Raw genomic sequence first — 13,908 nt, forward strand, 5'->3', positions numbered from 1 at the left:
CTTAAGCACTTAATAAATAAGTGCATTTGGGAGAGCCTTGTCGATGTGCAGTGTAAGGTCTCTGGGCTGCGTGGTCTTTACCACTTCGCGAGGAGCCCTGGCAGGTCTGTTAGCTTCGAGGGGCATCTCGTGGTGAGAGCGGCGTGCTTGCCAGGAGGGCATGGGGAAGTGGTTAGGGTGGTTTTCCCGGAGCGCTGGCTCCCTGTCCAGGGCCTGTTGTCCAGAGGAGCCACCTAGCCTCATTCCCATAGGTACCTGAGACCGAAGGCCTTTTTTTTTAATTATGTAAGTTTTGGTGTACAGCATTCTAACTTGACATCTGTGTGCACCACCAAGTGATCGCCTCCACGGGCCTAGTCACCTTCCACCACCGTTCAGCTGACCCCTTCCCTCTGGTAACCACTCATCTGTTCTCTGTATCTGTGACTTTGTCTTCTTTTGTTTGTTTATTTTGTGTTTTAATCCACATATGAGTGAAGTCACATGGCATTTGTCCTTGTCCTCCTCACTTATTTCGCTTCTGAGGTTCCACTGCCCAGCAGTGGTTCCAGGTACAACCTGTCCACATTAAGGGGTCTTAAAGTTTACCTCAGTGACAGGTTTTCAACACAATTTTAAATGAGACCTTTAAGGATGAAAATAAAATGCCTTGGCTTATCCTCTCAAAAGTGTAAGAAATGTAATGTGCACTGTAAATGTTTTTTTGCTCGGAAATATCATGGATCAAGCAAATTAATAATTACGTTGCGGGATGTCTGTCTCTCTTTCTCTTAAGTCTTATGAAACTGCTGATAAAACTCTGCAAAATAAACTGAAACAGTTGGCCCGACAGGCACTAGATAGGTGAGTTTTGGTCCCTCTGGTCCTTACCTGTGGATGACAGTGTCCTGTGTTACTGAATGTGACAGATTGATCTGAATGTGTGGTATATACCTTGTCGTAACAAACCTCCATTTCCATGTTAACTTGAGACCCAAACCAGGTCTGCCTTCTTCGAGAGAGTTTGCCCCTCTCTTTTTTTGCCTGCCTCTTTTCACACGTCATGTTGGCTCCTTAGATGGTAAACTCTGTAAGGGAACAGAGAGCATCTTGTTCATCTCCATGTCCTCGTTCCTGCTTTAAACTCCGAAAACAACAAATCAGTCAAGAGATGTTTTGTTTAGTTTTTGCTACGTGTAAAACAAAAATGACTGTGGTATTTGAGATGGAAGACTTCTCTTGGGTCACATCAGACTTCCAGAGAGGGAACTTCCTGAGAGCCTTCCAGAGCCACTGCTGGAAGTGGAGGAATGGAGACTGGCCAGCCACACACATCCCCGGACTGCGTGCGTGTGGCTCCCTCAGCCCTTTGCCCAAGGGCGCCCTTTCAGGAGAGCCTGCCCGCACCATTCTGTTTAAAATGGAGTCTCCTCCAGTGCTTCCGTCCTGCTCCCTCTGTTCTAATATTCTTTCCCGTATCTCTTCCTAAGTGAATGAAATTTAGGAGTCGGTCATACCTGTCTTTAACGTCTCTGTCCCTTCCAACCCCCCACCCCCCAGATACAAGCGCTGTGAGGGCAGAGGAATTTGTCCTTGTTTAGCCCAGGCACCTAGCAGAGGGCCAGACGTAGAGCTTGTGTCCACGAGGCATTTGTTGGAGGAATAAACGGCCTTGCACAAGAGAAGTATAACCTCTCGTGTCGACAGAGCGTTACAGACAGCGGACAAGGGTGGGGATGGCACAGCTGAATAAAGTGTCCTGTTCTGACGCTAGACTAGGTGGCTGTACCTCCCCCAGCCCTGCTTTTTTTATTGAGGTATAATGATCACCCCTCCTTTTCACTCATCACCACAGTCTAATGTCTAGTTTGTTTCTCCAAATTTGGGAAGATTTGGGCACTTGACACACAGTTAGCTTCTCCATTTTGACTTCTCTCACCAGTCAGACCGTAGATGGCTGTCATTACCTGTGTGGGTAACCCTCCTGCGCTCTCTGCATCCTGAGCACAGGTCTGTGGTCAATCACCAGCTCGTCTGAGAATCTGTTCAAAAGAATGGATACGCTCTCCAGGAAAAATGGACATAACTTTTTTTTTGCATATAATTTCGGTGGTCACCAGACTCCTAAATCTCATACATGGACCTCAGGTTAAGAACGTCTGTGTTCTAGCCTGATAGTTCTTTGACAGAACAAAGTCAGAGTTCCCCAAGTATCCGGAGTGGCCTTCCGTGCTCCAGTCCTGCCACTGGCCCCATCGCCCGCTGCCTCTCATTTGCATGCTTCACAGGGGCTCCACCCATTCTTTTGACATTACCTGAACTCACTCTGCCATGTCACACTTGCACACTTGTACGCTTGTACATGCTGTTCCCTCTGCTCAAAACCCTTCCTCACTCTCCGGGGGAACATCTCCACAGTTCAAACGTCTGTTCAGAAAAGTGTTCCCTGCCTCCCCCTCTCTTCCTACCATTAAGTTACTGTCATCTGCGGTGCCTTCACTCGCTGTGGTGCTTCCAGCCTAGCTTCTGTGACGTCTGACGCACTTCCTTCCTCTCCCCACGACACTGGAGCACCTTGAGAGTGGGGTTGTGTTTTGTGCGTTCCTGTAGCCCCCTTACCCTGCATAGGAACTGACATGCCCTGAGTGCTTAGTTAACACTGTCAGTAGAATATTGTTTGCGAAAATACTCATCTTACCTTTGGGAGTAGCTTAAGTCGTGGACTGTCGACTAGTATGTAAGAATTTTATGTACTAATTCTACAGTAGGGATGCTTGACTGGTTCTTGAAGTAAATTCTGTTTTCTGGAAAATGTGAGAAGAAAAACTGAAACAGTTTCCTGTACCTCTCTCTGTTCCAGAGCAGAAGCACTGAGCGAGCCTTTAACAAAGCCTTTATGCAAAGTCAAGTCAACGAATAATAAACCAAAGCCGCCTCCAACGAGAGCACATTTCCCTCTAGGAACTAACCCCTTCCTTGACCGACCTCAGCCATTTATCAGCCCACAGTCCTGTGACGCCCAGGGACAGAGGTATACGGCAGAAGAAATTGAAGTTCTCAGGTAACTCAGTTTATAATTCATTGTCGTCAACAATTTTGGGAACATAATCAGCGCAGGTGACGTGAGTCTCATTGGGTGTGCCGAGTCGGAGTCACATCTTTGTTATGGTGTGTCTTGCTGTCGTTATGTGATTATAAATTATATTGTCACATAGCCACAGCTTGAAATAGTTCAAATTTGTCCTAACATATATTCACATGTATTCACATTTCCACTAGAGGTATGTTTTTCTGAACATCCTAGTGTTCTCCAGGACTGAACAATGCAGGTTGCAGGGCAGAGCAGGGCAGCAGCGGCAGACCCCTCAGTGTCCCCGCCACTCGGTGACCGGGGCCCTGGTGGGGAAACTGTTACCTTGAAGCGGCCGTCTGGGCCGGAGTCGGCAAAGGCAAGCCGCAGGGGCTGAGTGGTTTTTCACACTGCTTCCAAGGGTTATAAAAAAGAAAACTGAAAACCTTAGAACATATGACACAGATCTCATTGCAAAGCAGAAATTAGATAATATCCGGCCCTTTCAATGAAATGATTCTGTGTGACTCTGTCGTGGTGGCTGCATGTTGTTACGCATTCGTCAAAGCCCACAGAATGCACAACATCAGGAGTGAGCCCTAATGTAAACTGTGGACTTTGATTGATAATAATGTGCCCGTGTTGGCTTATCAATTGTACCAAATATGCCACACTGGTGAGGGATGTTGAGGGTAGGGGAGTATATATTTGTGGGTGGGGAGGGCTGTGTGCAAACTCTCTGTAGTTTCTGCTCAATTCTGCTGTGAACCTGAAACTGCTCTAAAAAATAAAGTCTATTAATTAAAAAAAAAACAAAAAAATTAATAATAATAATATCTGGCCCTTTACGGAAAAATTTTGTCAACCCCTGCTCTGGGAAGCCAGTTCAGTGTCTCGAAGCAGCCCCAGGGGATGTTAAAGATGCAGAACAAGGATGTGGAAATTCTTGCTCGTCCCAGCCGGCATGGCTGCTGTGGGTGGGATGGGTCTCTGAGCCAGCGCGGCCACTTGTCACCCCAGCTCCAAGAAAGAACCCACCTGCTCAGAGCTGCGCGGGTCACAGAGTTGCTCGTTCAGGTTCCGAAAATTGGACTAAAAGGGCTCCTTCCTCCTAAGCAGCCACCTGCAGGCAGTTTTCTCTCCTTTCCTGCTGAAGATTTTAATTTTCCTCCTACCAGTCTGGCCCTCTTGGCGCAGGAGAAATACACACGAACAAACGCAGCACAAAGCAGGACAGAAACGGTAGTTTTGGACCTGAGAGGCAAGTGCGTCCCAGGCCGGCACTTCGGCTACTCAGTGTCCATTTGCTCCCTTCTGCACATGTTTGAAGTTTCTCATTGCATGCGGCAGGGCAGCTCTGTGTCCCTGCTGACAACACAGTTGTCCTGCATGCGGGGAAAGGCCTCATTATCACAGGATGAAGGTTCACACCGATCCTGTGTCCCTCGTCAGCTGTCCTTGAATTCTGTCACAGCCCCACTGGACAGTGTTCCCTAGAGGCCAAATGGTGAAGTAACCCTACAGCTACTTCTAAATAAAAAGAGGGAAGGACGCAGAGAAGGAGAGAGCCTACTAACATATGCAGACAAACGTCCACAAAGCGAGGAGTGTGCAGAGCAGCTGCAGACCACGCTTTCTCTGTCAGGAGGCCGTAACCGTGACCTTCCTTTGTGCACTACCCGTTCCTTGTTCTCATGACCAGAAAATGTAAAGAACACATTTCCCAGAATTATAAACCTCATGTTTTTTAAACCCCCAGCTAACTAAGCAATTGCTTTCTCTCTTCGGGCTTAGGATACAGTTCGGCTTGTGTCCTGGTGACACTTCCACTACCTCGAGTGTCACCTGTCTTGAGACTGTTCTCCTGTGAAGGATGTTAGTCCTAAAAGAGTAACTCTTATTGAATTGAATTGAATCAGTTATTTTCTGGTATTCAGCTATTTTGTGAAAATTTTGTTCAGTTATTAACATTACGAAATTGTCAGTTTAATTTTATTACCGTACCGTACCTTGTCATTTAAATTAGAAGGAGTTTCAATGAGATTGGTAATCACAGTGGACCTGAACATTTGCGTGAGGTTTTCCCCTTGTGTTTTATAGGACAACATCAAAAATAAACGGTATAGAATATGTTCCTTTCATGAGTATTGATCTGAGGGAACGTTTTGCGTATCCAATGCCTTTCTGGTAAGTAAGCAATATTCCAATTTTTACTTTCAAGACTGTTTTAAGTTGTCAGCATTTTTTCCATAGTCTGAAGTTCAGTTAAATCCATAGCCTTGAAATTAAAATTTGCTGTGAAAAATTTGGCAGAGGGGTGTGGCTGTGGGCAGGAGGCAGGGAGACGTGGCGAGCGTGCCTGTGGACCGTTCCCTAGTGGTGGGACATGTGGTCTCCCTTGACCTAACATTGTGCCCATGGCGTCCAGCATGGCGGCTGGCGCAGAGTAAGTGGTCAGTGAACATTTGTTAAATTGGCTTTTGATCACAGCAGAAATTCACATCAGTAGAGGAGTGGAATTCCTGGGAAGGTGGAGTGGAATAACAGTATCATTGTTTGCTGAGAAGATTCAATTCAAGAAACAGTTAACTGTGAAGGTGTTAGCACAGCCTTCCAGGACAGTGCAGCTGTGTCAGAAACCTTAAAAATACCGTTTGGTTCAGGACTCCTGGCTTCTAGTCATCCTAAGGAAATTAAAATTCGATCAAAGACGTATGTAATAAGAGCATTTATCAAAGTGTCCATTACAGCAGACAGTTATTTAAACAGACTTGGTGTATAACAACAGAGGAGTGATTAAATAATGTCATGTTCATATTATTATTTAAATATCATGCTACCCATAAAAAAATAAGTCTTTGATGGGGCGGGTATAGCTCAAGTGGTAGAACGTGTGCTTAGCATGTGCGAGGTCCTGGGTTCAATCCCCAGTACCTCCTCCAAATAGAAATAAATAACCCTAATCCCCCTCATAAAACAAACAAATAAAAAAATTCTTTGAAAAATAATAGGGGAAACGCTTGCAGTATAGTACATTTTAAAAGATAGATACTTATATTTATAGATACATATGAAAACCTGATGTAAAGTTAGATATCAAAACGTTTCAAGTGGTTATGTCTGAGTAGCGAAATTGGGTGATTTACTTTTTAAAGCATTTTCAGTTTTCAGAATTTCTGCAATGGTCTTGTTATATTTATTATCAGAAAGCAGGGAGTCGAATGCTTATTATATACAGAATATATTAAGGCTCTACTAAGAGCAAAGAGCTGCTTTCTCGGTTGTAGTGTTTGCTGTTCTTGGGTAGGCGGAAGTTAGACAGAAGTTGTCATCGTAAGTTTTCCCCTCAGACAACCATGTGATGCTATTTCGGGGGAGATGGGCAGGGGGAGGAGGATCTAGGCATGTTTACATGGGAGAAGTTAACGGCACTGACGTTGGGGGCCCAGAGTCGCGAGCCAAGCTGTCCGGTGCCACGTCCTCTGTGACACTGTGCACGTTTTTTAATCTGTCTCAGATTTTAAAATACTGATAGAACCCACCTCGTAGTGTTACTGTGATGATTAAATGAGTTAATAAAACATAAAGCACTTGTTCATGGTGCTTGTTACATTGCAAGTGCTATGTAATAAGGGTCAGCTGTTTACAAAGTAGTTATTTTGTTGAATACTAAATTATATTACATAATTTGGCTGCATGTTTCAAATTAAAAATGTTTATACTCCTTCGACTATTACTTTTCACTTCAGGAAACCGGTTCTAAAAAGTATTTGCAGATGTAGTCAGAGGTTTGTATAAAAGATACTCATCAATATTGTTATAATTATGAATATGTGGAACTAGTTATTCCAGGGTGCGCTTACTGGTTAAATCTAAGCAGAGATGGGGGAAGGGCCTAGCTCAAGTGGTAGAGAAAAAGTAACAGTAAGCACCCAGGAGGTCCCGGGTTCAATCCCCAGTACCTCCTCCAAGCAGAAATCTATGAACAAACCTAATTACCTCCCCCTCACAAATCTAAGCAGAGAGATAAACCTGTAGTTCCAGTGTTTGTAGAACAGAGTAAGAGAAGTCATATTTGTAGTGCTCATATAACAGAATGTCCACAGAAGAATTTTGTACAGCGATGGTCAATCAAGTTTTCACAAAATGAGGTAAATGGGAAAATGCTTACAGCATATTGATTGAGACAGAAAAATGAAGTACTGTACCAGCTCCCTTAATTCGGGCAGAGCACGTGTCACGGCTGGGATTCTACACATGTGTGATCCTTGTTCTGCGTGGGTCCTCCACCCTGGACCGTGAGCCGCCCTGGGGCAGGACACACGTTACGTTGCCCGCAGGGCCGAGCACGCTGTCTGCAGGTGGTGGGTGCTTGGTGGATGCTTTCCGAACTGAAGAAAAATCTAGAATAAATAGAAAATTAACTACTCTGATTGCCAAGATTTTTGTTTTCTTTTGTGGATTACTTTACAGTAAGAATAGTCAGAAGAAAAAGTAACAGTAAGCATTTTTTAATTCAAAGGTAACAGACTGGTGGCAAAAGACTCACAGTTTATGGTGAGAAAGATGGAGTGATTCAATTTTTTTCTTTTCTGGTCGTGTATAATAATAAATATATCTGTGAAATATTTTAAATATTTTTGAAGTTCTAAGAAAAAAGATTGAGTTTGGTGATTTAATGGTGACTTTTGAGAGAACAGATATTAAGGAGTCTTGGATTTACTCAATTATGGTTCACATGGCAGGTTCATAATACTAACTAATTTGATTGTAGATTTGAATCAGCCTTATTTTTTCTCCTCAAAATGTTGTGATGGCTGTCCTTGTGAATTCACCAGCTCACTGTCTGTCTGCAGTCAGCACGTGATACTACACAGGTACCAAAATGTGGCCCAGAACACTGGTGGTTCTGTGAGACCTGTGGTCATCAGAAGAGTCTGAGAAGTGCCACCCACCGTGTGCTGCCAGCCCTGAGACACTGACAGTGAGCTCTGGCTTTTCACGGTTTAGAGATGTCCTCCGATGGAAAACAGTGGTGCTCTAGCCAGGAACTTTCAGGTCACACCTGACCTCAAAACCCTCTTTCTTCTAGTATCTATCAACGTTCCTTTAGAAAAACGTTATATTTGTTTCAGTTTGCATATCATATGTCCTACATTATCCTAGAAATCTTTTGAAACCCCCAAATTTTTTGCCCTTGCTTTAGAAGAGTTTTGAGAAAAGGTTGATTTTTAAAAAAAAAAACTTGTGCTGGACATTAACTTTAGAGAAATATTACACAGTATATTCCCTGCACACTGTGAATAGAGGGTGATGGATAAGAATCGTGGATTTGGCCCCAGAGACTGGATTCAAATATGCTGTCTGCCGCTGCTTATCTTATCTTGTTTTGAAGATGAAATGAATAATATCAATGAGATACTTTTGCGGGAAGCCAGGCACGCGGTCCTCACTCAGCAGTTAGGTGCTCTGCTGTTAGCCTTGCAGGGGAGTTGGCGCAGAGCCCACGTGAAGGCCTGTGGCTTCCTTGGTCCTTTGGGATGAGCCACACTGAGTTGTCTTTAAGGGCTCCATCTCACTGAAACTGAATTTCGTAAATATGACCTTTCTAAATCAAACTTTTGAAGTATGTTCTTTGGGGATGGGGTGGTAATTAGGTTTTTTTATTTATTATTTTTATTTATTTATTTTAGCAGAGGTACTGGGGACTGAACCCAAGACCTCATGCATGCTAAGCACACACTCTACCCCTGAGCTATACCCCCCCTTTTGAGTTATATTCTTAAAATAGATACAGGTGAGTTTAGGTTGCTCTGCTGTTTTCAGTTATCTGTACATTTTTTTCTGATTGAGAAGGACGATCAGGTTGACTGGATTCAGGGCTAAGTGTAAAGACCCAGATTTGGCCAGAGAGTTCTTAGGGTTACGTAGTGTAGCTGTGATCACTTTCCCCAAAAAAGAAAAAATTCTCTAGGAAATTTAATTTTGCTTTTGAATCATTTTTTGAGATTAATTTTATCATCATTATTATTATTTAATTAATTATCACCTCAGTGATAGATGGGGCAAGCTACCGTTATCACCCAAACAAAAAGCTACATTTTCTAAGTGGGTGCGACCAGAAGACCTCACCAACAATCCTACCATGATTTACACTGTGTCCAGTTTCAGCATAAAGCAGGTAAACTTTCCTTTTGTGTAATTTTATACGAAAAGCCAACATTTTAAAGTAATTTGAGTATAGATGACTTTTTTCTTAGGTTTTTTAGTATGTATTCAGATGCATTAGTATAATTGGAAAAATTATTCGTTCAGCACACTTTGACTTAGACATACTGAGGTAATACAAGTATGAATAACTCTTGAGCAGTTACATGTTTTTATGTACACCCTCTTTATTGATACGTCCTTGCAGATGAGACAGTTGGGAATCTGAATTTCACCTCGGATGAGAGAATAGATGTAAAAGATGGATATTGGGCTTATTTAAAACACTGCAGTGGTGGGACAACTATGTGGCTTTATCGCAGCTTTAGTTACATTTCAGCATTGAAGTCACAGATGTTTTCCACATTAGTATAAAAATAATGGTCCTTTATGGTTACTAGAGGTTAAAGGGGGTGGAAAGGGATAAATTGGGAAATCGAAAATTGCAACTCTTGGAGAGTGATGGAAATGTTAGCTGTCTTGATTGTGGTGGTGGTGATTTCATGGGTGTCTGCATCTATCAAAATTCATCAAAGTGTACGTCTGAAATATGTGTGGTTTACTGTACAGGAACCATACCACAGTAAAGGGGTTAGAAAAAATAATGGTCTTGAAATAATATGATTTAAGAATCTTTTGATGCGTGTATTCATTTTAATTGGTCATATTATAATAAACCAACTTTAAAAAAAATGCCTTTAAAAGCATTTTTTGTCATTAAAAGTAGTATGAATCAGTATGCTTTTATCCATACAGGAATGCACCATCCATATTTAGTTATTCTAAATTAACTTCATTGGAATACTTTGTCTTTTCTAGAATTTGGTGGAACAAAATATGTGTTAGTTGGCAGTATGGCATTTCTATTTATCATTTTCCTATTCAAGCAGTAGTCAGGATATTTTGTATAAAAAGTCAGGCTCTAGGTGCAGTGCTTAAATATTGTAATAATGTTGAAATTGCATGAATAAATGAAAATATTAATAAATTCTTGTTAACAGACAATAGTATCAGATTGTTCCTTTGTGGCATCACTGGCTATCAGTGCAGCGTATGAAAGACGATTTAACAAGAAGTTGATTACCAGGTAAAATTTTGTATTTGTCCCTTTAGCCCTTTTCATGTGATTTTCTCTTAACTAGAAATTAAAAACTTAGGCTTTATCTGCGTAGAAGGTGAAGAGGGCATATCACTTAGGAGAATATGGCCCTTGCATGTTAAGATGATTTGTGAACACGGGAAGATTTGCTAAGGTAGTCTAAGAACATAAGCATGTGTAGTTAAGAGAATATATATGAAATAAATATGTTTTGAGATAAATGAACTTGGCCAAATTAAAATCCTGTGATATTTGTAATTGCACTGTCCTATATGGTAGCCACTAGCCACGTGTGGATATTGAACACTTGAAGTGGGCTAGTCTGAATTCAGATAGGCTGTAAGTATAAAATACATCAGATTTTGAAAACTTAGCACAAATGAACTATTAGAAAATATCTCACATTTTTGTATATATTACATGTTGAAATTGTAATATTTTGGATATATTGGGTTAAATAAAAAATTTAATGTAAAACATTACATACATGATATAAAGTAGTATTTCTTTCGGCTAGAACTCATTTAGAATATACTGAAGTGTTACTGAGATACTTTCTCTTTCAATTTTATAAGTTTTATTAGCTTAAAATTGTTCATTGTAAAATGAAGCTGCATAATCTTTTTGTACAGCTTTTCTGAGTGGTTTTGTGTGTTAAGTCCTGAAAGTACAGAGGTGAGTTAGATACAGACCTTAGTTTCAAGCTCTTTGCCATCTTGGATAAACAGACCATGTAAGTAAATAATACACAGTTTGGAAAGAAAATTGATACTGACCGTTTCTACAAGTCTCTTACTGGATAATTTTGTGCTTTGTCAGAGTTAGTTAGTCACCTTAGTTGTGGTTAGTTGAAATGGTCTTCTCTTTAGAGAAGAAATTGGTCTTGGGGCAAATAGTAGAGTATTTTAAGTGGCTTAAAATACATCCACTTAATAGAAGGTTTATCAGAGTATATAATGGAAAACTGAGCACTTTTCAGAATACTGTGAAATTTATGCCCTGCTGGATGATCTCATAAGACACTCTTCATTTATTTATATTGAAAAAGCACTTCAAGTAGGATGAAATTCTTTTTCTTTTACAGGCCTATTGTAGAAAATATTCTTATGTTTATTTTTATAAAATTGACAATAGCATATGTCTAAATAAAATACAGTATTCTGCATGGTAGCTTATATCGAATACTAATGTTGATATTTCAATATTTCTTTTCCTTACAAAAGCATTATTTACCCTCAGAATAAGGACGGGGAGCCAGAATACAACCCATGTGGAAAGTATATGGTGAAACTGCACCTCAATGGGGTCCCTAGAAAGGTGAGTCATGTATCCCCACCCCAACCCTCCTCCCACCTTTGAATCCTGAGTGGAATCAGTAAGAAAAATGTTATTTATGTAAACATTTAAAAAGTCAGGTTAGTTGATTTTGAGTCTGTGATACTATACATATCACTACCAGTAACATCGTGTGTTAATAATTAAAAATAAAAAAGCATGACAAGTATAAAGTCTTTTTAAAAATGAGTTTTGGGAAAACTTATAGAAAGTTCCAAGAAGTAACATTGGGCTCATGATTGTTAATGTGTAAAATTAATTTTAATCTCATGGTGGTTAATTACCTTTTTGATTAAAAGGATGTCAGACAAACCAAGCGTGGTAGGTCAGAACAATTTAGGTTTGTAGTCTTCTTAAGTTGAGATGTAAGACACCTTTAATGTTCTGTTTTCCTTTGTCAAATACACACATAGTTTGAAATTGCACTCCTTTAATTTCTTTGAGGATTCTGAACCATGTCGTAAGGGCCTTGTGTCGTTAGAATTCCCTAGATCCGGTCAGCTCATGGAGGTCCATGGATTCACATCAGCGTCACCTGGGAATTTGTTAGACTCCCACAGTTTTAGGTCTCGTCCTGGACCTGCTGAATCAGAATATGCATTTAGACGAGATCCCCTAGTATTCCGGGGTGAGAAGCTGAGTTGTTGCTCTGTAGGTCAGTAACAGTCACACTTCAGTCTGCACAGAATCACCTGCAGGACTTGTGAAGACAGATTGCTGGGCCCCACCGCCAGAGTATAGTGGGTCTGATGGGGCCGGAATTCACGTATCCAGCAGATTCCTAGGTGATGAAGATGCTGCTGTTGGCTGAGAACACCCTTTCAGAACCCTGCTCTAGCTGACTTCTTAGAAACTAGACAAAATTATTGAGAATGGTTTTCCTGAACCATAATCTTTAAATAACCTCTTCTTTAAAGAATCTTTTAAAATGCAGTTGCTTAGTTCTTCTATTAACATTGGATGAAAATTCTTACCTTATTTCCCAGATTGCTCTATAATATGAATTAGAAACTATCCTTGTGGTGATTACTTCTGTATTTCTATATTATTTAAATATATTTTTTAGCCATAGTATTTTACAACTGAACATAGCATGTCTTTTGCAGGTTAATATTGTTGTTTACCTTAATAGTGAGGCCCTTTTGTAATTATTTTAAATATAATGTACATTTCTGAAATCCCTGATAATTTTGCTGGTAGATCCATAACATGTAACCAGTTGGCGCAAAGTTATCACCTGACAGGGACATTAACTTTTCAACTTAAGACGTGATAAGACATTTTATAGTTGACCAGATTCTAGAAATAGGAACCTGTCAATAGCTTAATAATGAGTGTGTCATGCCTTTTATCAGTATGAAAGGTGTGTGGGTTTACCACCTAAGGAAATGAATGTTCTCTTTCTCCAGGTGATAATTGATGACCAGTTACCTGTTGATCATAAGGGAGAACTCCTCTGTTCTTACTCTAACAACAAAAGTGAACTGTGGGTTTCTCTCATAGAGAAAGCGTACATGAAGGTCATGGGAGGATATGATTTCCCGGGATCCAACTCAGTAAGTAATAGACAAGACGGTCCAGACACAGACTCGTGCTGCCTCCTAGGGCTGTTTTAAATTTGAAAGATTATAGATGATGTATTTGGTTTAAACGATAAGAAAAGATCAACCCCTGGAAAGTGTTGGTCAGTCACTTGTTCCGGGAGTGTGTGTTTTCTTTTGTAAGGTTATTAGCACGTTGTGTAGATTTGTTATTCAGGAAAGCCTGAGAGTGTGTGTGTCTGCTATTAACCCTGACCAGTTAAATACAGTGTACCTTTCCAGAGAAGCCTCTTCAGGTCAAAGGGATGTGTCATATTGTCATCCTTATGTTTTGTTTTGTTTTGTTTTGATTTGTAAATTCAGGTTCAAGGAGGTTTTTGTTAATTTTTCCCAACCTTAACACAACTTATCCTGTAAAATCGAGGTATGTGCCAGTGTGCTGTAGTTGTACCAGGTAAACTGCTGGGCTTATGCCAGAGATTAGTCAGGTTAGCGTGACTTTGAATTGTAATGTTAATCAGCCTGTACCTTGAGAAAAGGTATTTGACCTTTGTTAGCCTCCTTGTCTGTAATATGAGGATAACACCCACCTCTCAAGAACTGTAAAGATTAAATGAAGTAACATGCACATCACCCACATTCATATCCCAGGTTAGTGTCCTTGCCCACGACCTTGC

General features: G+C 40.8%; 1 protein-coding gene across 2 annotated transcripts in view; it reads left to right on the forward strand.

The window, feature by feature from the left end:
* Window positions 1–13,908, forward strand: part of CAPN7 (calpain 7) — a 61,588-nt gene that overhangs the window by 15,626 nt on the left and 32,054 nt on the right. For both annotated transcript variants that reach the window (XM_072971335.1, XM_006205284.4), the window contains exons 4-10: window positions 776–843; window positions 2,840–3,040; window positions 5,150–5,236; window positions 9,104–9,230; window positions 10,258–10,343; window positions 11,579–11,672; window positions 13,100–13,246. In XM_072971335.1, coding sequence (XP_072827436.1) covers window positions 776–843; window positions 2,840–3,040; window positions 5,150–5,236; window positions 9,104–9,230; window positions 10,258–10,343; window positions 11,579–11,672; window positions 13,100–13,246 — 810 coding nt within the window. The remainder of the gene's footprint in view (window positions 1–775; window positions 844–2,839; window positions 3,041–5,149; window positions 5,237–9,103; window positions 9,231–10,257; window positions 10,344–11,578; window positions 11,673–13,099; window positions 13,247–13,908) is intronic.

This window comes from Vicugna pacos, chromosome 1, assembly GCF_048564905.1.
Source record: "Vicugna pacos chromosome 1, VicPac4, whole genome shotgun sequence".
NCBI lineage: Eukaryota > Metazoa > Chordata > Mammalia > Artiodactyla > Camelidae > Vicugna > Vicugna pacos.